Consider the following 23,826-nt stretch of genomic DNA (forward strand, 5'->3'; position numbering starts at 1 on the left):
AGAAGAGTACAATTGGAAGGGGCCAGAGGGCCATCAGGTCCAACACCCTGATCAGTGCCAGACTCCAAGTTCAACTGTCCCGCGCATTTGGCTGTTCTTTTGCATCCTGAATGCCTCCAGTGTGGGAGAGACCACAAGCTCCCTAGGAGATGGGTTCCATTGTTGCACTGCTCTAACAGTTGTCAGGGAGCCTTGATAGCAGCTGTGAGACAGGATAACCTGGTTCAGTAAGGAAAGACCCCTTTGTCTTGAACCTCAGCTTACTGAAAGATCACCCAGGCCCCCTGCAGTTACTTTTGACAGCATGCCACTGGTTAGTGGTTCTCACCACCAGCTACAAAAATCACAGCCCAGAACAAATATTTTTATAACCTTCCAATCATGCACAGAATATTAAGTTTCCGGATAATGTTATTATAATGGCATCTTGATGTCTTTAGGCATGACATAATGTGAGGGACTGCAGGTGGCGCAGTGGTTTAAACCACTGTGCTGCTGGGCTGGTTGATCAAAAGGTCGCCGGTTCGAATCTGCACAACAGAGTGAGCTCCCGTTGCTCCGTCCCAGCTCCTGCCAACCTTGCAGTTTGAAAGCATGCAAATGCAAGTAGATAGAAAGGTACCACTTTGGTGGGCAGGTAACAGCGTTCCGTGCACTTCGGTGTTTAGTCAAGCCGGCCACATGACCACGGAGACTGTCTGCGGACAAGTGCTGGCTCCCTCGGCTAGGAAACGGGGATGAGCACCGCCCCCTAGAGTCGGGCATGACTGGACGGAACGTCAAGGGGAAACCTTTCCCTTTAATGTTCTAAACCATGGGTCCCTCAAACTATGGCCCGCGGGCCAGATCCGGCCCGCCTCAGATGTTTTGGACTCGCCGCACATGGGGTGGCAGTGGGTTGCTTGCACAGAGATAATTTTGGACTCGCTCGGGGAAAACAATCTCCAAGCGAGCAAGCCGCTGCCTCACGCGCCCACCTCATGGCACCTGCCCGCCCTTGCCTCGCTGCCCCCGCGCCTTGCCCTTGCCCAAGCGCATGCACCTGCCACCCCCATCCCCTCGCTGGCCCCACCTTTCCAGCCCGCGCCTGGCACCGGCACCTTTCAACTGGTCCCCTGGTGAAAAAGTTTGAGGACTCCTGTTCTAAGCTGATCAGAAATACTGGTAAGAATAGTATGGAAAATATTACTGATTGCTTTATTGCCATGTCAATTCAGTAGATTCCTTGCAGCTTGGATCAGCCTCTGTGTCTGCTTAAAAATGCAAATGTGTCTGATTGGGGAACCATTCAGGAAAACTGGTTTGACAACTACACTGCCTCTGTTGAATAAGATGATTAAATGGGTCCATTCAGAAACAAATGGACACCTTTGTCTCAGCTCTCTGCAGCTGATGGGAATTATTATTATTATTATTATTATTATTATTATTATTATTATTATTATTATTATTTCTATACCACCCATAGCTGAAGCTCTCTGGGTGGTTCACAACACTGAAGTCCCCCATCCAGATTCCAACCAGGCCTGACCCTGCTTCCCACCCATAGTATTAGCCTATAGCAGTTTCTCATTCCAGCTAAGAATTCCATCTTCTTAAAGGAACAGCAATGTTAAACAGTAACCTTGGCTTGGAATTCTGCTGCTTTCTGAAAAGGGAGTGCAGGTTTGATTTTATAACACAAAGGTACACATAGGCAACCTTTTTCTACCAGGATTTATTCTGGATTTCCCCAGCACAGTCAGGAATTTTTTCCTGGTACCTAGCCAGAATCAGGTCTTCTGTAACTTGAACCCATTATTCCAGGTCCTGAACTATGGGATGATTGAAAAGTCTGTCCTTCCTCTTTGTGACAGCTTTTCAAGAGTGCTGTCATCTCTCTCCTCTGTCTTCCCTTTTCAAGGCTCAAACAGGTCCCGTTTTTTCTGTATCTCCGCACAGGGCTTTGTTTTCAGTCTGTGGATCATCCTTGTTAACCTCCTCTGAATCCTTTCCAGCTTGTCTGCATCTGTCTTAAACGGTGATGCCCAGAATTGGACACAGTACTCCAGATGAAGTGCTGAGTAAAAGGAAACTAGTACTTTACAGGATGTGGAAGTGATACTTCTATCAATGCAGCCTAAACTAGCTGTTGCCCTTTTTGCAGCAACATCACATTGTTGACTCGTATTCAACTTGTGATCTACAACAGTTGCAAGACCCCTCTCATTTGCAGTAATGTTGAGCCCCATCTTGTAACACTACATTTATTGTTTATTTCGTGTGTGAGCTGTCCCGAGGATATATAGCAAGGGGATGGCATACAAAACCTTTAAATAAATAAATAAATAAATAAATAAATAAATAAATAAATAAATAAATAAATAAATTTTCCTTAGATGCAGAACTTGGCATTTGTCCCTATAGAATTTCATTCTGTTCTTTTCAGCCCAGTGCTCCACCGAGTAAGATCACCCTCAATCTTCTGTCTGTCTTCCAGGGTATTACCTATCTCACCCTGTTTTGTGTCATCTGCAAATCTGATAATTATTTCCTGCCTTTGAAGAGGTCTGAGTCAAAAACTGAACCCTGCAGTACTCCCATTTGAGAAGGTGCCATTGATAAGCACTGTTTGAGTCCCATTCTATAGTCACCTGATTTTGTGAATCCACCTGATCATTGTTCTATCAAGTCCACTTTGCGCTAGTTTGGTAATCAGGATATCATGGGGCACTTTGTCAAAAGCTTTACTGAAACAGAGATAGATGATGTTCACAACATTCTCAGAGTGTACCAGGGAGGTTGCCCAATAAATTAATGAAATCAGATTTATTTGGCAGGATTTGCTCTTGAGGAATCCATGTTGGCTTCTAGTGATTACTGCATTGCTTTCAAGGTATTTGTGGACTGACTGCTTTATAATCTGCTCCAGAATTTTTCCAGGGATTGATGTCTGTAGCAGGAAATTGGACTTGATGGCCTTACTGGCCCCTTCCGTGATTCCTCAGAAGTTAGTCTCCTTGTGTTCAGTGAGGATTAACATCCATGTAAATATGTATAAGGACTGCAGCCTGGAATAGTTGATATGTAATTTCATTTGTGCCTGTCGATGAATTGGCATGAACATATCCAGAAGAGCTTAATGTATCATGGATTCCTGATGTATTAGTTAGTGGTCTTGATTCAGGGTAGAGTCCAAAGGAAACCAATCAGCAGGGTGCCTCGGAGGTTCCAGTCTCTAAGCTGATTCAGCCTGTGGAAAAAGATCTTGCAACCCCTTCCAGGGGAATACCATGCACCAGCCAAGCTGTCCTGGAAGGTAAGATTTCAGGCTTATCAATTGAACTAGTATCCATAGCTTAACTCCATCCCCATTTGCCCATTACGAACCACTCCTTTGTAAGCTTTCTGCAAGAGAGTGGTACAGCTGGGCATGGTGCCAAATTATGCTGGACTGCCTGGATTCAGAGCACGGAGCTGCCTTCTCTTCCTCCAGCATGGGATACCTGGCATTCCCCTAGCTCACATTCTGTACTGCAATGTACACATGAGTACTCCCACCAACTCGGTCTTCTGGGACATTGACATGCCTAGTCTAAAATGTCTCCAAATTTCAGCTTCCCATCATTTAAAAGGTTATTTTTCCTATAAAACAAAACTCACTTGGGGCATAAAAGTACCATGGAATAGTTGTGCAGCTAAGATTCTTAGTTAAACTTCCAGAAAACAATTAAATCCATTGAGGGAAAGCTATGCTATGACTTGAAAAATTAGTAGGCTTGTTATGCAGATTTTCTTGTTTTGCATTAACTTCATGAAGGATTAAACTTTAAATTGCTTGTACTTCCTGACGGCTGAAAGTCATTCTTGGGTTGAAACCTCCTGGGGGAAAATTCCAGCCAGAAAAAGCTTTTTCTGTGCAGCACTTGTCTTGCCTGAGGTACTTTCATCTGGGGTAAAAACGATCCCAAATGTGATCAGTGCTAGTTCTTGTTAACACAGGAAAAGAATTCATTTTTTGCTTACCCACAGCTAGGGACAGGCCTGGGCTCTCAGGGCTGCACCACACATTCCATTAAATCCACTATTTGACTTTGTGCACTGCATTTTCCTACTTTAAATAGCGGCTATTGGGAGTCTGGTTCGGGTTGGGGCTTCAGTGAAGAGGAAGTTTTATTTTGAAATGTTTATCATGCATGGCACGATCCTGGCAAAAAGCAGCACCAGTGCAGGAGAGGGACACCTGCATCAAGATTTCACTGTTAAAGAAAATGCTCCCTGTAGCTATGATCACAGTTTTGAGTGATCTCCCTGATATAACCACACATAATAAGTTGTTGTTTTTAGTCGCGAAGTCGTGTCCGACCCATCGCAACCCCATGGACAACATTCCTCCAGGCCTTCCTGTCCTCCACCATCCCCCGGAGTCCACTTAAGCTCACACCCACTGCCCCAGTGACTCCATCTAGCCACCTCATCCTCTGCCGTCCCCTTCTTCTTTTGCCATCTATTGTTCCCAGCATTAGGCTCTTCTCCAGTGAGTCCTTCCTTCTCATTAGGTGGCCAAAGTATTTGAGTTTCATCTTCAGGATCTGGCCTTCTAAAGAGCAGTCAGGGTTGATCTCCTCTAGGACAGACTGGTTTGATCGTCTTGCTGTCCAAGGGACTCGCAGGAGTCTCCTCCAGCACCACAATTCAAAGGCCTCAATTCTTCGGCGCTCAGCCTTCCTTATGGTCCAACTTTCACAGCCACACATTGCAACTGGGAAAACCATAGCCTTGACTATACGCACTTTTGTTGGCAGGGTGATGTCTCTGCTTTTCAGTATGCTGTCTAGATTTGCCATAGCTTTCCTCCCCAGAAGCAAGTGTCTTTTAATTTCTTGGCTGCAGTCCCCATCTGCAGTGATCTTGGAGCCCAGGAAAATACTCTTCCTTAATATAGGGAATCCTCCTCATAGGAGATCTGTCCAGATTTGAGTCCCCGTGTTGGGGATGCACAACCCCAAGTTGTGCAGAGAGAATGCTTGCCTTCACAAGACCAGCTACTGTAGATGACCAGTGGGGTGGGCTACTGGCCACAGAAAACGAATAGCCCCCAAAGCGAATCTCTTCTCTCCCATGACCCCTGAAATCTAAGTCTGTTAACTCGTCCTCACCACAGTTTAAAGTGTCTAATGGGGAGAGCACATGCCTGAGGGTGCACATCATTAGGGTCTCGTCTCCCCTCTACTTCAGCCTACAAATTGAAGGAAAGTGAATGGCAGGATACATGCTTCCTTCCAGCTTCATTCCCAGGCTCAATTCCATCCCTGATGGAGTTCGAGGATACACACCACACTGCCAATATTCATGTGCAAGCTGCACCTGCTGCATTTTTGACCATGTAATGCAGGAGGATGCTCTTTTGAAGCAGCAGCTTTTTTGATATCTTGTTGCTCCCCACCCCCCATCCCAGCCTACTGTCACTCCAATTTTCTGAGGGCTGCTGGGGCAACACGCCCTTCCATAGGCCCCCTCCCTCGGAGCCTGGCCATGTTTGCTCATGACTCCAGAGCTGCTTCCCCACTCTCTATGCCTGTGCCCATTCCCGGTCTCTTTTTTCTCTTTTCTCCGCATTCAGTTGGACCTGCATGTGACATACCTTCCTTAGCACAGGAACAGTGGAAATACATATTTTCAAGCATACCTATTTCAAGCAGAGGTGAATGTTAAAAGAGCTCATGCACCCCTCAGGGTAAGAACGCCTGCCAGCTAGTTAGGCTGCTCAACAGAACTGCTGGAAGGGCTCTTTGAAACTCAGGCACTGCCGCAAAGTGCGAACTGCACGACGTGTTTCCTCCTCCACCTACTGCAGCCAGGGGGTGTCGGGGCACTGACTGAACCTGAGCTTTTCCTATGAAAGACAACAGCTTCTCTCCTCGGTTATCTTTACTCCTGGCGTAGCTCTGCCATCACAAATGGAGTCTGAATTTAAAACATGATAAGGGGCAAATGGAACGCCTGGCTTTTGGACACATGTGTTACATGTTCCAGTGGGGTTTCGTTACTGCTCTTCTCCAAGCTTCTGCAATGGGTACCTGGTCCAATGCGGCTCTACCGTATCGGCAATACTGTACGGCCGTGCTGGAAGTACCGAAACCCCCTTTTCCCATGCATCTAAATAGACAATTGTGGAGCAAGTGTTTGAGTCTGCCAGCCTTTCAAACAAGCGCAGGAGTGACAGATTATTATAGCAGCCTGGAAGATTTAGATTGCAAGGATGGATGGAACCCTTGAGATGACTGATCAGTATTCAACATGAGATTCATCGTATGACCCCTTGTTTTAAAATGAGAAACACGTTCTGTAGATCCTAAAAGTCAGAACTTGCTTTTGAGTCTGCAACCCTTATTAGCATTTTTTGCTACTATTTCTGGCTAGATTTTTTTTTCATTCACAAGGTTTTGAAGAGGGATGATGAGTTGATTAATGGCAGCAATAACAGGAATTTTATTTCAAATAAAAGTAATCAAATTAAAACAAAAATACTAACATTTTATTACTTAGAAAAACAAATAAAATACTTAGCATTTGGGCATGCTCACATCTGAACGCAATCTCGTCATCTCCTCTCTTTCTGAAGCAGTAATGGGAGAGCCGGCACATTCCCAAATTGCCCTCCTCCCCTTTTCCATTTGGCGGCAAGATGACTGAATTTTATGGACCTGCTGCCAACAGAAAGTCAAACCTGGTTAAATTCATGAGACTTCCCAAAAAGAGAAAGATGACATAGGAACGTTTGCTTTTTGTCGGGAACCATTATAATTGAAGTAATATTTTACAAGCGCTCTGGAGCTCTGTAAAGGGCAGCGTTCAGACTATATGGGAGAACAAATCATGATGAGCTAACGTTCTCATTAAGAGGAAAAATCACAGATCAGAGGATATACATTGGATCACATGTACAAGTCAGGGATCCCAAGGAAGGGGTGGTAGGAGAAAGTGCAAAATACTTCAAATGTTCAACCATCTTGCCTATTTATACCTTCCCAATCTTGGGTATGATGGAGCAGATGCCACTTGTTGCAAGCAAGCAGGCATTTGTGCAGAAACAAGCTTGCTCAGAATCATTTCACTCACCCCCACCCTTTCCCCTGGCCATCCTTTGTTTGGAAGCCGATGGCCAACTTAAAGAACAGTACACATTTTGATGTTTGGCCCTACACTTTAGAAACTTCAAGTAAACTTCAAGAGCAGGACAAGAGGAAGTGCTGGGAGCATCTGATGAACCTCCTTACCCAACAGTATTTAAAATTCTTGTCACTGCTGGTACAAGCAAGGCCGTTCTTTGGAATGTCCACGCTCGGCCAATTTAAGGGGGAGACAGAAGCAACAGCCGCAACATCCCAGGTTAAATATTCTGGTGGGTTGCTTTGTTTCCTTCCTGAAAGTTAAAAAGGAGAAACTGAGACGAAAATAGGGGAAATGCGTGCATCTGAATGCATATGCGAGGGAAACAGCTGTTCAGAGGCAGAATGTGCTTGAATTTCTGCATAAGTATTTTAAAGGAAAATTTGTGGTTAACATCGTTTGCCTTCCAGAGCTTGTTTTTCAGTCCAGCAATTGCCTGTGATCATCCCATCGGACAAGGCCTTCATTAGCGGAGCATCTGAAATGATGGCCACAGCAGAATCCAAGATCCTCATCTGCGCATTGAAGCCGGGCTTTCTCTTCTGGTCTGGAGGTATTATTTGGGCATGGCGAAATCCCAAGCAGTCTCCTGTGCACATTTCCACATGGCCCTCATGAGTCGTGTAAACCCCATGTCTTTGGGCTTCTCTAGGCCCCTCATAAGCCTTTGCTTCATAATGGCCACAAACTCCTTGTTGCTCAGTTCTCCATTGCCTGATGGGAGAAGGGGAAATCAGTTAAGAGAGCCTTTAAAAAAAGAAACTGTTCCAGTAAACTCAAAAAAGCAGCAGCCAAAAAGCTTAAAGAGCAGAATTATTTTGGGGTCCCTCTATACAGACACTGCGCTGAGTTTGTTCTACCTTTAATATTAATTCAGTGCACATATTGCTTGTGATGTCTGAACAAGCCACAGTAGGAGATTGGTGCCAACCATTAATTCCTTAATGCCTTCCTAGATTGAAAAATGGGATACATGTTCACGGAAAGGAATGAGCTCTGGCAGACCCATTACTGAAGCCCAGAGAACTTGCAACTTCTAACCACTTGGGCAGAGCCTATCACGTTTTCTCTCTCTGGCCTTGGTTCACTACCCACCCTTCTGGTCTCAGCAATTTACTTTCCAGTTGCCTGTGGCTTTTAACAATTCTCTTATGCCCATAAAGTTTTTGGGTGTCACACAACTCTCCAATTCTTCACATTAACCCTAGGGTCAATTGGGGGCTGGGGGAATCTCCTTAGAAGGGTAACTGAAGAAGAAAACACACCTGCATCTTTAACACCTAAGTTGTAGTCGCAGGACTGTAGTCTGGGTTATAATGATCACAAAACAGATCAAGAATACCCTGGTCCTCTACAAACTACAGTGTGTTCTGATTTCACAGACTAAAATTTAAACAAGTACATTAATTGAAGTAATGCCTTTTTCCACAAAATTGGTGCCCTTTCCCCACAAAATTTACTGTGTAGCAAAGTTCATGAAAGCTTAGATTTCACCGTCCTCACCATGGATAACAGTACTGGAGTCCAGAGTTGGGCAATACTGTATTGCTGTAGGTAACATTTATTTTCTTCTTTCACAATTTTTAAAATTTTTATTTTCTTAACATATACAAATACATAGAAGAAAATGTAGAATAGGGGAAAAACTAATAGAAACAGAACAGATGAAAGTAAACAAAATAAACCAAGTTGCCAAGGGAATTTTAAACAAATACAATGCATTGCATTGTAGCCTCCAGAACTGACTCCCTTCCTATCTTCCCACGCTCTGTGTTCTTCCACATTTTCTAACTCTGCACAGAAGTACTTTAGTGGCATGAACCCGTCCTGCATTCTCCATCTTTACTGTTTACAGCCCTAACACCTGCAAGTTGCACATGCACACATGCTTATTAAATGGCTTCCTCTTTGGACCACTCTTCCACTCATGCCATTTATGACAAAAGAAATGTTACTTTTTAAAGAGAGGAAAAAGGCATATCTCAATTAACATCACACGCACTTGAAATAATTGGTGGTGCAGTGCAAACTTGGGTCAATATAAAGAAGATGACAGAATTTACAACCAAGGTTCAGTCTGATTACTCATAGTAACATGGGATAACTGACATCCTCCTGGCTCACATTCTGTACTGCAATTTACACGTAAGTACTCCCGCCCACTCAGTCTCCTAGGACAGGGCTCCCCAACCCTTGGGCCACAGACTGGTACTGGTCCATGACCTATGCGGAACTGGGGCCGCACAGCAGGAGGTGAGTGGCAGGCAGGTGAGCGAAGCTTCATCCGTCTTTGCAGCCACTCCCCAGCGCTAGCATCTCCGCCTCAGCACCACCTCAGATCTCCAGGCATTAGATTCTCAGAGGAGCGCGATCCCTACTGTAAACTGCGCATGCGAGGGATCTCGGTTGTGCGCTCCTTGTGAGAATTGAATGCCTCTTTATCTGAGGTGGAGCTGAGGTGGTGATGCTGGTGCTGGGGAGCGGCTGCAAATCCGGATGATCATTAGGGCTCTTTTGGGTCTTGGGTGGGAGTAGCAGCAGCAGAACTGGGCGGCAAGTAGTGCAGAGAAGCCAGGGAGGGCGCATGCGGGCAGTGAGGGAACCAGGAAGCAGGTAAGGACTGGGCTGCAGGTCAGGGGTGGGGGGAGTATGGCAAGCTGTATAATTATTTCATTATATTTCACAACGTAATAATAGAAATAAAGTGCACACAATTTAATGCTCTGGAATCATCCCAACACCACCACGCTGACCCTGACCTGTGGAAAAACTGTCTTCCATGAAACCAGTTTCTGGTACCAAAAAGGTTGGGGACTGCTGCTCTAGATACCAGTCACTACGCATCCTGCTGGGAACCCAAATAGTTTTATCTACCATGTCTCCCCAAAAATAAGACTGGGTCTTATATTAATTTTTGCTCCAGAAGGTGCACTAGGGATTATTTTCAGGTGATTTCTTATTTTTTCATGTAAATCAATCTAAATTTATTCATTTATTCATGTACAAAAATCTACATTTATTCATGCAAAAATCTACATTTATTCAAATACAGTCATGTCATCTTCTTCTGGAACATTGTCGTAACTCTCCAAACCCCAAACTGCATTGCAACGGACGTACTAAATGCGTCCGTCTGGCTGATGTTCTTAACTGGGGCTTATTTTGGGGGTAGGGCTTATATTACGAGCATCCTGGAAAATCATGCTAGGGCTTATTTTCTGGTTAGGTCTTATTTTTGGGGAAACAGGGTAGCAAAGCATACTCCTTGACTGGTGCCAAACACCTTGGGCTTCCAGTATGCCATTTGGCTGTGTTGCTTTAAAAGAGATTTGGCACTGAACTCTCCCTCATGTGCATGTATTTTAAAAGGGTCTGGGGAAGTTCTTTGCTTCTGGGCTTTGGGAAGAGGCCCTTAGTGATAAGACTCTCCAAGCAGCTGGCAGATGAGGGGGTATCAGAAAATTCATCCTGACTGCTGGTAGCCTATCAGAGATTCTTTGCCTGGAGAACCCACGTAAAGAAGGGGTCTATCAGGAAGAAAAATGATTCTCCTCCTGGTCTCGTAACAGAACCACATGAAAATTGATACACATTGTTATACACATTTGATATGCATTTCAACATAAAATGTACTCTTGCATGCATTTTTCTGTAGTATAGTTCTTAAAGCCACATAATTTATCACAAAATTTGGGAGAAGATACATATATTAGTTCAGGAGGTGTGAATCGGAGGATTTTGCTTCAAAATGCAGAATAAGCATAATTCTTAAGCATCCCAACTACATAGTATAATCTTCCACATATATTATACGGGAAGCATTTGAAAGAGACAAGAATTCTTAACTTGCATGTAGCTGAACAGATTGTTAACATGTTTTTGCAAGCTCATTATTTGCTTAGATCTAGGTTACATTTTCCTGTACGGCGCCTGTAACAAAGATGACACTTGAACAGGGCAAGATTAATATACAAGGAAATGGCAATTTGCAAACCAGAAAACAGGCATTCATTTTGCCAGTGCCTTTTGAAATATCCTTGTCTCTGTAACTGAATTCAGCTCTACTTTCTAATTCTTTAGCTCAGCACAAGCAACAGCCTTGCAAGAATTGAGGTGAATTTAAAAAGCTATTAGGGAAGTTTGAGTTAAAGGCAACTCACACAATGAAAATGGGCCCATTCTGCTGTGCAGCACAGCTTCTTCGCCAAGCAAGAATTAGCACGAGGAAAACCAGAGTCTATGTAAGAGCTTTCCAAATTTAAAAAAGGTCACACAACAATAGTGACAGTTTATTAAAACGGAAGACGGGAAACAGCAAATGCAGAAGCTTCTGCAGGAAGGCTGCGACTGTCAAGAAAGGCAGTCAATATGTCAATATGAGGCAGGAGCCATACCATGTGTTCATGCCAATGATCTCCAAGGCTGGGAATAGTTCTGTGGATGAGTTTTACCTGTAGATAAATTAAACTAAGAATACAGAAAGGGAACTGCTGGAAGATGGGAGGGAGAGTGACCAACAAGACAACCACATTATGCATCCACTCTTGTCACCCAGCAAACCGCTCAAGAGTTAGCCCTTTGAAATCCCACTCCAATTTGCTATCAATTTTCTAGGCATGTTTGCTTCTCCCAGACCGCTTGACAGAGAAAAAAGAGACAATTTGTGCCAACTCTAATCCCAGTGCCTTTTGCTTGTCATTTGGAACCTGTCTTTTCCAAATTATTTCTTTGCACGAAACGGTCCCTTGCTCATATTCTAAACCTTAGCCAAGGAAGGCTTGATGGAAGTGAGGAATTCAGAGACCAGAGAAACTCAGCCAACAGGGAGCCCTTCTGTATTGACTTTCAAATAACTAAATGGCCTGCTGAAGGATCTTTTAACAGTAACTTTTAGCACTAACTCTGTTCTTGGTTCTCCTCACAATGCAACCTGTTTCAAAATGAATCTATTTATCCAATTTGCATTTCCATTGCTTGTATGCCTTGGCTTCTGTTACAGGCAAGCTGATGTGATGCTGTGTATCTTTCAAAGGACCATCCTCACATAAGGATCTTCTCTCCTCAGAACACTTTCTTTTTCATTAGCTTACAAGCATGGCAGAATCAAACAGTATCTCCAGTTTCAGGAACACAAGCAAGACAGCAAAGCATGTAAGAACAACTTCCCTGGATGAACAATTTGGCCCAGTCTGGGCTGCAATCTGGCTCAGCCCCTGCCCCCTCCCCCTCCACCACCCTGCCTGGGGTGGATAATGTTAGAAGGCAGCCCCACTCCCTGGAATCTTCACCCCAAGCAGGGAAAAGCAAAGGCGCAGAAGGGCGCAGAAGCAAGAGCAATGCCTCCTGCCTCTCTCTGCAACGAACACCAAGAGACAGGAGCACTGCCTGTCCTACCTCTTCCCCTGCTGGGAAGAACCCAGGGTGGGGAAAGCACCAGTGTGCCCAACAAGCAGCACACTAAGGGACCCTCCCCTCCCCCAGTTATCCCTGATTTGTGATAAGAGGTAACAGCAGGGATTCCTCTCCCTTTTTCCTTCCCCCCTAGCCTCTGGGGATGAGGGCTGGGGAGAGAACTCGCCTGAGCTCTGGCAGGCCAAAATGGTCAGGCACTTGCTCCTGGGAATCTCACAAGCAAAAGAGAACACCTATAATAACCTCATTCATCCCCAGTATCCAACAATCCATGGTATATTTCCTTTTAATGTGGAGGTTCCACTATCAAGCATTATGACTCTTAGATAACATTTACAAGAAACACACTTTAAACACATTTTTAATCTAATGCTTTTTAGAAGCCACAAAAAAGTGCGAAGGGCTGTAGCGCTGCACTTGTATGTAGGTGGGCCCAAGGTCAATTCTTGGCCTCTCCAAGGAGAGCTGAGAAAGAATCCTTCCTGAAACCCTGGAGAGCCACAGCTAGTCAGCGACATACAGTCTGACCCAGCATAGAACAGCTGCTAAATCCTCAGAATATCCTCTCTGGCACACCTCCCGGCTGTATGTGTGAATGAACAGCCTTGCCTTTGGGTCCAAATAGTATGGGAGGGAAATACTACACCGTTCTCTCTGTTTATTTTTCTAAGCTTATGTGGATAAATGAAGCGGGATAAGATTCTTAGTGTCTGCTATGATGTTAAGATACAAGCACTTCAAGTATGAAAATATCCAAGAACCTCCTGAATGGACAAACTGAGCCATCAGCAAAAAAAAGTTTGAATGGCTGGGGGCAGAAGCAACCCAAGTTTGTTTGTTTACAGCTACATGCACAAGTGTGATGTTCAGGAAGTATGTGGGCAAGGATTTTAAGAGGAATGTATTTTGCGGATGGAAGCCTACAGCGTCTGGGGTTACATTATCTGCTAACAGAAAAGATGGTGTGCTCGTGAATGTGACCACAGTGTTTCCTGGTGCGAGGGATTTCCCTGTAAAGCCCTCTGTGCCGCAAACACACTGCACTGAAGGTCACTTATACAAGCAGCAGCATAATTTGTTAGTGCAGTGTTGCACCAAACTCATCTGTTACCATTGGTTAAGCTGTGCCAATGTCAAAATGGACTGAGCTGCAGAGGAGATTTTAAGGGGAGAGAACACAGAGCGAAGACTGGTGAAGGATAGGGAGGGAGCGGCCATTTCAGATGGTGGAAGAGGCAACATGCCTGGAAGGAAAAAATGAGGTTCAGGAAGGGAAGAGTGCAAGCGCTCACTCAGGATCTCAAGCAAAGCATCTCAAGCCTGGGAGAGAGAAGCAGCTGGGCGGCAGTGACTGGCTGGGAGGTGTGGGATGGAGCGAATTCGCACACGGCTCCACTGTCTCAATCTGGCTTACCAGAGATGCGCCACCAATCAGGCGCCAGTTTGAGAAGGCCTCTTTGGAAAGCCAGGCTGAGCTTGGGGTGCGGGGTGGGGGGGGACCAATGCTGCCACCGCTTCATTGCTGCGGCCCAGCTGCCTGCCGCCTCCGCCGTTGGCTCGTTCCCAGTCACAGGCCGCTCTGCTCTGGCACATGCAAAGGGGGATTCAACTGAACAGTGCTGCTCCTTTTTGCAGAACTGCCCAGTGGACTCTCTTCTCACAGGGAATCTGTGTGGCTCCTGCCCATGTGGGAGCAGAGGCAGGGGAATCAAGGGGGTGCCCTGCTCTTCTTCAAGTGCTGACCGGCTGATCACCTGCTTCTGCCCCAGTGAAAATCTTTAGGGCAGAAGGCAGGAAGAGCGGGGATGTTTCTGACAGTTGTGCCCAATGGCAGCTGTCAGTGGTGCTCTCTGCTTGGCAGCTTGGCAAACGTGGCAATGGGCTTTATGTTGTCATGTAAATGCACTCCACTTGTGCTTTCTGGTTCAGATGTTGCAACAAGCAATTGTGGTACCAGGAAACGAAACAGATCATTATTTATATCTGTGATTTCTCAAAACCAAGCATACCATGCAGTAACACCATGGTGGGGTTCGGATGGCAGGGCAGATCAAAAAGGAGTGGGGGCGGGGGACACTAATGCTGGCCATGCTGTGCAAGCCTGCCTCTCTCCAGATTGACGCACACCTCAAGAGGAAGCCAGTCACTGATAAATGATACAAGCACATCCTCCATGTACTTTGGAGACTTGTGTGCATGACAGCGGTAGCACAAGAAAGAGAAATTTCAGTGATGGCTGTTGAGAAAGAACGCAATTCATTTATACCCTGCATTTCTGTCAAAAATGGTGATCTGAGGCAGATGTGAGAAACTGTGGGACTGTACAAGCGTATGGGATGAGAGGAGGCCAAGGTGAGTGCCTTCTCCATAGGTGATGGAAAAGAGAACACCATTAATTGTCTCGGTGAAAGAAATCCCGTAAGTGGACCCTCTGCACAGCGTCCTCAGTAACTCCTATGGATACGGTGCTTAATACGACAAGCTGCTTACTATGTTTTATGATTTTTCAGATATCTTTTAAAATGCCAAAAATAATATTAATAATTACATGTATATCCCGAGGAACACAGGACAGTGTGCATGGCTCAGTCTCCTCTGCCAGCTCCGTCCTTATGACCACTCTGTGAGGTAGCCCAGCTGATACAGTGACTGCTCCAAAGGCACTTTAGGGCTGAATGGGGAGAGAGTCGGGCTCTGGCTTTTGTGTGCATCTCCCACATTCTAAAATACGGAAACATCTCTCCTAAGTCAAAGGGACTAGCAGGATGTGCTTTAAGCTAAAATACGCTGCTATCGGTCCTGGCCATTACGGGAATGTGCCTCCCAAACAATAAGAGTTCGACACTCTGGCTGAAAGAAGTTCAAGGGGCAACACTTACCGTCGCAGTCAAAAAGGGCAAACACCACATCACACACGTGGTCCGACAGCTCCACTTTCGCCACTGTCTTGGCTACCTGCTGCATAGTGTCTGAAAGGACAAAGAGAACCCAGTGCAATTCAGATGTCAATGCACTGAAGAATGAAAGACCAACACTAACCCCACTGATACATCCAGTCAGCCTTGCCATGCATGAGACATGCCTGAGGCAGGATATTCTGCCACCAGCCCATCCGTTCCCCAACCTGGTCTTGAACTGACAAGTACCTTTAATACTTGAAACATTTAGTAGTTGGAATGGTAAAAGGTGCTGAAACCAGCATGCCATTTCTCATCTAACGGCACTGCCGAAGGCAGACATACCAGATGCTGCCTGTCTTTCTGCTGATGGGCATTTCATTACAGTCCGTTTGACATGGCAGTGGAGGATTTAGGAGGGAGATCAGTGAGCCCGGCCAAGGTGATGGATTTTTTTTAAATTAGCATTTCAGAAAAATGTAAGTGAAAGGCTGAACTCTTATATAATCAGCACAATACAGATGGTATTGGTCCACCAGGAGCCTTGCCTGAGGGTCAGGTCCTATTGGAAAAAGAAATCGGAACACGCATATATTCCCTGCAGAACTTCCATCTGTGTGTATGAGTGCTGCACAGGGTATGACTCTTGGCAATTTACACATATATAACCGCACAGAGAGCTTTGGTTGTTGGACAGTACAGAAACTGAATAAATAAATATACCAAAGATCTTGACCCTTACAACTCTTTAAATCTGTACTTTCCATAGATATAGCAGCATATAATGAGCCAAATAAGCCAAAAGAAGCACCTATTCCTAGTATTTATTGTGCACATATAGACCAACTCATCTGAAAACAAGTTTATTTTCCCACTGCTTTAGGGATTCTACACTTTGATACCAGCCGAGAGAATTTCACCCTGAATATCCAAGGGCTAATAAAGAAAATGAGAAATTGTAAGTGAAGCCCCTTTTGAAGAAAGAACAGAATTAATCCCTAAGGAAATGAGAGCACTCATTCAACAGCATTTATAATTATGTTTGTAATGTCTAGGATTAGAAATAACTGGAGATCTAAAATGCCCAAAGATGGCTAAGTACTTTCATAAACAAATTTGTCTGGGATAATTTCTGTGTAATAAATGGAATAAGTTTAATAAGAAACACAGAGACTCACTAAGTCTTTCTTTGTTGCATTCTTTCTAGCATTCATGAAACATGACTGCACACCCAGGGCTTGGATAAAACATGCTTCTTCCACTATTCTGCAGCTGCTTATTACCTGCAGTGCTTTTACTTTTAAATATATGTATGAGAGAGAGAGAGAGAGAGCGAGCGCACGTGCGCGAGGGAGCACATGAACAGGGCACAGTCACACATTTTCCTGCCCTATGTGAGGGGGAGCATAGGGTTCAACACTGTGTGTGTGTGCCCACTGAAGGAAGGACTGAAGAATGATTTAGGATCCTCCATATGAGTGGATAATGCACAAATAGGTCTGAGATCAGGACTGATCTTAAGCACTGTGTGGCTCTTGAGTAGCTTTGCTCTGTCCTCACAAAGAGCCATGACGTCTCTCCTGCAATTATATTCCAAGATGGACTGTGGGCTGACAGAGTTCCTTTGTTGTCCTTCCCCTACTGCCCTCACCCCAGCAAGAAGAAAATCAATTCAGAGGCAGGTCCACCATTTTCATTATGCAACCCCCTATCTGAGGCAATAGGAGGTTGTGCTGGGTCATGCAAACCCAATCATTACGGGTTATGCAAGTTATTCATAACCCCCATTCAACTCTCGATGAGTAGTAGGGTTACTTGAGTGCTGTTTAACCAACAATGCCTAGATTCATGTGACATGGCATCAGCCTGGTGGGGGCTACATGTTTAAAATGGTGGCTGTTTATGCCTGGCCTCATTCTTGTTAAATAACGTATAATTATAATTATTATAATATTTAAAACATTTATATCCCATCCTTTCCAACATATGGCTCAGGATGGCTTACAATAATTTAAAATAAAATATATTATTACAATATTATAACAATTAAAACAGTAGATATTAAGCCAACAGAAAACAGCACTTCATAAAACTAAAGAAAAGAAAGAAATTATGATCCAGTAATAAGGGTTGAATTGGTCCTAAGTAGTGCTCCACACTTCTCTCATGGGACCCCAAACCACAGTTCAAGTGCTGTTTTAATCCTGGATGAAATGGCAAACTATGGATTTCTGCTAGGTAGAAACACAATCTTCTAATTTCCTCCCCTTGCATCCAAACTGGGAGGAAAAAGAAAGAGTATAAACAAGGTTGATGGAGGAATAGCTTGTAGGATTGACTGGATGTGGCCATTGTCTCTCCAGGTGTGATTCTGAGGACAAAGTATTTTCTCAGCAAGACTACCAGCCCCCATAAAGCTATCCTTTTTTTTTTAATGAAGGGAGGAGAAAGGTCAATACTGGATTCATTAACTATGTAATATTAATGATTGGTGAATGAACCCATAAACTACAATTAGTCCTTCTGAGGATAAAAATACATCTCATATAATGTCTAAAGAAATGCCTATACAGGGTATTTTACCACCTATACTTTCCATTTGCTCTCTTACGATTGCCCTCATTAGTTGGCTTCCATTCACACCTGTGCTAAGGAGGACATTAGGCCAGCAGACATACAGTTTGCCTACAGGCCTCACTACAAGGAAGAGCAAAGCCCTGCAGAGCCAGCTATGTCCGAACCCTCTGAATCTCTCCATGTTCAGTGACGCAAAACAGGGCGACGTCTTTCTTGGTTTTAATGACCTGAAGAACAGGTCTCTTGGTTGCAAGGAGAACGGGAAGCTTGTTGTTCAATATAATGAAAGGCCATATTTGCTCAAGACCGTCATGACTAACATTTAAAAATAAAATCCCTCCCCCAGTCCCATGGCCACAAGGCTGTTTTTATCCTGCCTTCCCGCCTGTCTTCAGGGTAAATAGCAGATCATCCATGCTGCTCCTGCTACATCCAGTCAAGCTACTGATCTTTACAGGGTTTTCCAACCATTACTGCTTGTCTTCACAAAAAATATTTCATTCCCTGTGGAGTGGTTTGACTGATCCAGGGTCACTCAGTGACCCTCACAGATGCAAAGATATTTGAACCTAGGTCTTCCCAGTCCTCACCAGCCCACCACACTGGTACAGCCTCCCTTTAAAGAGTAACTTCTTGTTAGTTCTCCTATGTTATTTCAAACGTAAGGCAAGTTGGAGCGATCAGTACTCATAGCCTTGTAAGCTGTGCTATTCGGATAGCTAGCAATGTTCAACATTCCAGTGGCCTGCTATGAAAATAAACAGCAGGGAGGGGAGCCCAGTAGTATCCCATGTGCTCTGCATGCAGAGAGAATCTGCTCAATGCTAGGCACCTCCGGTTTAAAAAAAGATCAGGTCGGAGGCGGGGAGACTAGAGCAGCTGCTAGTCAGCAGAGATAATACTAGACTAGAGGGAAAGGTAGTCTGATATGACAGAAGGCTACTGTCTTCTTGAGGTTTTATTCTGTATTTGAAATTGGGAAAACTGCAGAGGCATACCATGCCTCACTTACTGTACTACGATCTTCTGGTTTTAACCTTTGGGGAAATATAGTGTTTGGGCACAGTCCTCTGCAAGACTGAGCAGACAAAAGCTGCAGCTCCTAGCTTGCTGCAGCTAGCATGGTTGGTTAGGGAATGCTGGGAGTTGTAGGCCTTTTTCTGTCTAAACTTGCATGCTTATTGTTCGAAATCTTTTCATGCTAAGCCTAGGCAAAACTTTGCCTAGATCACAGAAGAATCTCCAACTGCACATCCCTGGGATTTCACAGGCACCTTCCATAACAGTGTATATATAGATGCATCTGTACATGCTTGTGCGTGGGCAGAGTTGCAAAACTTACTCAAAAAATCACAAGAAGCTAATTCCTGAGTAATTTCTGTAGGAAATCTGGCTCAGTAGGACTAAGCAATTCTGAATCAGTCTTTTGCCAAGTGAACAGCAGGAGAGCCTCATTATGTGTAACCAACACTCATACAGAGCCACATGGTTAATTACGCTGCATCGCTCAAGGTTTCAAGGAGAAAACAGGTAGAGAGACATTGAGAGAAAACATCACATCCATTTACAGCTTGCTAGTGTTTTAAGCTATTAAAATGATAAGACATGCATGTGATATATCTGAAAACACGCCTTTCATCCCACTTCCCCAGGCATAAATCACATTTGGCTGGATCCAAGGTATGTGACTTGATAATGAACTGTAATTCAACCTAATGGATGCACCGGATGAAGGCAATTATTTCTCCAAAGTAGGGCTCTGCAACACCCTTTCGTGACACAGCCTATTTGTATATGCCTCAAACACGCATGAATCAAAATTAAATTAGAACAGCTCAGCCGGTTTCTTTTACCCCCACCCTGAACCGTTAACTCCTAAAAGATAGTCAAAGACAATTAATTCCAAAGGGCTTGCACACCTTGCCACACACTAGTGAGTGTTGGACAGAGCTCACCTTCCTATTTAGGTTGATGAGGTCATGGCCAACAACAACAACGAAGTGATGTTCTTTATGCTCTGATCCTCCTCTCAAAGTGCTTCTAGAGTACCTGAGCAAAAACAGTTTGTTATTGTCCCAGTACTTAATACATCTTGGGCCCCGGCTGACACAAAACAGATGGGGCAAGCACAGCTCTGCATAATATTGTTGATGAACCTCCTCTTACAGCAAATAACTTGGCACAGAGTTGCTACTCCTCCTCCTGGGATGGCTTTCAATGTTTTAACTCTACAGGTATTCTCTATACCATCTAGTAGTTTCGAGCAGGAATTTCAGGTCACAAATGTGTGATTCAAATCAGCCTACCTCCATACTAATCAACCTGTTGATCATACTAGAATTAGGCTGCAAGAATTAACCACAGTTAATTGTCTGCTTTACGGGAAAAAATCTACTTATGCTTCTAAAATGCAAACCAGGAACGAGAAATCTCTGAGTCACAGAATTTTCTTGGGTACCTTGGGAGCACCTGACATCCAGGCCCTGCTCCCAGAAAGATTCAACTATTTTCTCTGGTTAAGGATATAGATAGCAGGGAGGTCAGAGTTGGTGATGGAGGAACAGGTGCTCTTTCCAGCACTAGCTGAGTAGCTTTGAATGGCACTTGCTATGCAAAGCCAGGGATATCGTGAGCCAAGTGACTTTTATGTCATGTGCTCCATGATATCCCGATTAGCAACTTGCTAAAAGTGGACTAGATGGAACAACTGTCAGTTATAGAATCAGGCTCAAAAGGTGCTTATTGGATTCAAAGGGCACCTTCTTATACTGGGAGAAAGTGGAGGACCAGAGAGTTCAGTCCTGGACCGGGTTTTCATCAATATTTTTATTAATGATTTAGATGAGGCGGTATGGGGAATGTTTGTCATATTTGCAGATGACAAAAATTGTGTGGGGTAGCTAATATCCTGTTACAGAAACAAAATTCCAAGTCTTCTTAATATGTGGAAAACAGCAGAAAGATATTTAATAGGGATGAATACCAAATTCTGCTCATAGAACAAAGAAATGAAATGCATGGCTATGAAATGGGGGATCCTTCGTTCAGCAATGCTACAAGCCAGAAGGATCTTGGTATTGTTGTAGATCACAGGCTGAATACAATGTGGCTGCAAAAAAGTCAAATGCTATTTTGGGCTGTGATAATAGCATCATTTCCAAAACACAGTAAGTTCTAGCTCCCCTCTACTTAGCACTGGTTAGGCCTTATCTTGAGTACTACATCCAGCTTGGGCATCATAGTTTAAGAAAGATGCAGATAAATGAGAAAAGATTCAGGGGAAGGAAACAAAGTCCTATGATGGGAGACTGGAAGAATTTGACATATTTCCCCTTGAGAAGGTTGAGGGGAGAATAAATAGCATTTTTTTCAATTACTTGAAATGCTGTCATACAGGGGAGGGCCAAGATCTCTTCTTGATCATCCCAAATGCAGGAATAAAGGGCTCAAGTTACAGGAAGCCAGGTTCCAAGTGAACATCAGGAAAAACTTCCAGGCTGTTAGAATAAGGCAACAGAACCCGTGACCTAGGGAGGTTGTGGGTCCTTTCCCTCTGATGGCATTCAAGATGCAGCTCTGCAGCCATCTGTTAGGGATGCTTTGACTTGGAGTCCTGCACTGAGCAAAGGGTTGGACCTGATGGTCTTATTGGCCCCTTCCAGCTCTACTATTCTGTGAGTCTATGACTCTGCACAGCATGCATCACCTCAACTGGGACAATGCATGTCCAGCAAAGCCAGGGCTTTAGCCAGTGCTAGGAGTACCAGCCAAGTCTCTTTCTCCATTTTCCTCGTGCAGGGTAAGGCAAAATGGGTGGGATAACACATCCACTGGTGTTATCAGACTTGCAGAGGGTCTGGTGGGCATAGGAAATTCATCAGTCTATTTTATTTTTTTAAAAAAATATTCTGTGCCACTGTTGAAAAGAAACACATGCATTTGGATTTCCAAATTGGCAAGTTCTGAGAATCTTATGCAGTTGCAGAAGCTGTGTGAATTGGATGCTTGCCTTGCCATAAATAAAGGAAAACAGCAAACTGCTAACATAGCGCTTGGCTTAGAGTACAACAAGCTCCTTGATCGTTAATGCTTCTGAAGACATGTCCAAATTGCCTCACCTGGAATGCTGGCTTCTGTCTGAATGCCTTGAAGAAAGCTTATTAGCGTGGGTTAGCTGAAAACATGTTACCTTTTAATTAACTATAAAAGCCATCATGTGAACAAACACTTAATAACACTTGTAAAGCAGCTCAGTGAGTCTGCTCTGAGAACACAATGACCCAGTTTGCAGGACATTCTTGATTTCCCCCCAACCTTTTGCAACATCTGTACTAACCAAAATACAAGCCAGTTTTTCCATTTGCTGCTGAACTGGCTGTAAACCTCAATCACTTCTGTGCAGGGAGGCAGGTGTTCGACAAGAGTAAGGCTATGCCTAGGCTAAGAGAACATCCAGCATTAGAAATGGGCAGGGAGAAACAGTTCAAAGTAGCTGGGAATGGTGAGGATACATGGCGGAGGGGGAAGTTCTCATTCCTCCCCACCATCTGTTCATTCTGATATCAAAGGAGGCCTCACCACCGTTTTATAGGCAAAACTGGTATGTTTAATAATGTGTAACTGCATAGCACCAATCATGCTGTTTTTAGAAAATTTTATACTAAGCATGCACTGGATTGGGAATGGGGAGTCACTAGCACCTCAGCATATGTTAGCCTTCTCCCCATCGCTGCAATTTCAGCAAGAATGCCAACAACAGAGGGATTCCATACAGTGCCCTCTGGTGCTACATCTCTCTGTCTTCATCTTGTAGGTCTTCCTGACAAATCTGGAAGGAGTCGGTTGCAACAGACTTTCCATACTAAATTACCATGAATACTCAAAAGTATCCAATCTCTGCCCTTTGTTGTAGGAAGGGAGAATGAATGTGTATGCAAAAGTACCCTGAGCATATACAGAAGGCCCAAGGACACATGGCTACTATGATGGATGCTGGTAACCACAGATTCCTGCAGGGGGAAAAAGACACAGAGTCTCTAGTGGGTACGTATAATTCAGCAATGAAATGCTGAATGTAAAGCTGTGGAAGCAGTTCTAAGAGTACATATTCATGGAATTGCTTCTGCTTCAAAGCATTTCTAAAATAAACAAGAGAAAGGTGATCCAATCTGGATTTATTTCCTGCTAAAAACAAAGAAGAAAAAAAGAAAAGAGATGAGAGTGGTTGAGGTTTAAAACAATAATTTCAACTAATGTGAATTATTATTTTAGACTCATGAAGCTAATGAATGAATCCTCTGCCATCACAAAATTGCCTTAAAGGTCTAAAGGTTATTTGTAGAACAGGAACCAACCATGTATATCAGCTTTCTCCACCTGAGTGTCCTCCAGATTGTTTGTACTTCAATTCTTGACAGTGCCTACACCAACTCTAACCCTGAACCATTAAAACTTTCAGTGCCTACAGTACCAGAGAAAGGCCTCATTTAGTTTGATAGGTCTGAAAGGATGATTTGAAACAAGGGAGTAGAGAGATTTAAAAAGGTAACAAAGAAAATTGCTTAGCCCAAAGGAGGGGAGGGGCTAAAATCAGATAGCATAAGGTATGGGGAAACAGGCACGTAGGCAAGAGGGACAAATACTTCCTGATTGTTTATTGACAAGCTGGGCAGAACAAAATGAGCCTATTGTAGCCCACTGGGGGCAGGGCTGGATTGGGAAGAAGGGCCGGTGTTGGGGCAGCACGGAGAAGAAAGAGTGTAAACTCTCAGTACCCTAGCCAATAAGG

General features: G+C 44.2%; 1 protein-coding gene across 3 annotated transcripts in view; it reads right to left on the reverse strand.

Moving 5' to 3' along the window:
- Positions 1–6,447: 6,447 nt before the first annotated feature.
- The window catches only part of MICU1 (mitochondrial calcium uptake 1), a 156,277-nt gene continuing 138,898 nt past the window's right edge, over positions 6,448–23,826 (reverse strand). For all 3 annotated transcript variants that reach the window (XM_044420532.1, XM_044420531.1, XM_044420534.1), the window contains 2 exons: positions 15,444–15,533; positions 6,448–7,866 (listed from right to left, as the gene is read on the reverse strand). In XM_044420532.1, the coding sequence (XP_044276467.1) occupies positions 7,709–7,866; positions 15,444–15,533 (248 nt within the window). In that variant the 3' untranslated portion in view covers positions 6,448–7,708. The remainder of the gene's footprint in view (positions 7,867–15,443; positions 15,534–23,826) is intronic.

This window comes from Varanus komodoensis, unplaced genomic scaffold (genome assembly GCF_004798865.1).
Source record: "Varanus komodoensis strain SLA01 unplaced genomic scaffold, ASM479886v1 scaffold11, whole genome shotgun sequence".
In the NCBI taxonomy this organism is placed as follows: Eukaryota; Metazoa; Chordata; class Lepidosauria; order Squamata; family Varanidae; genus Varanus; species Varanus komodoensis.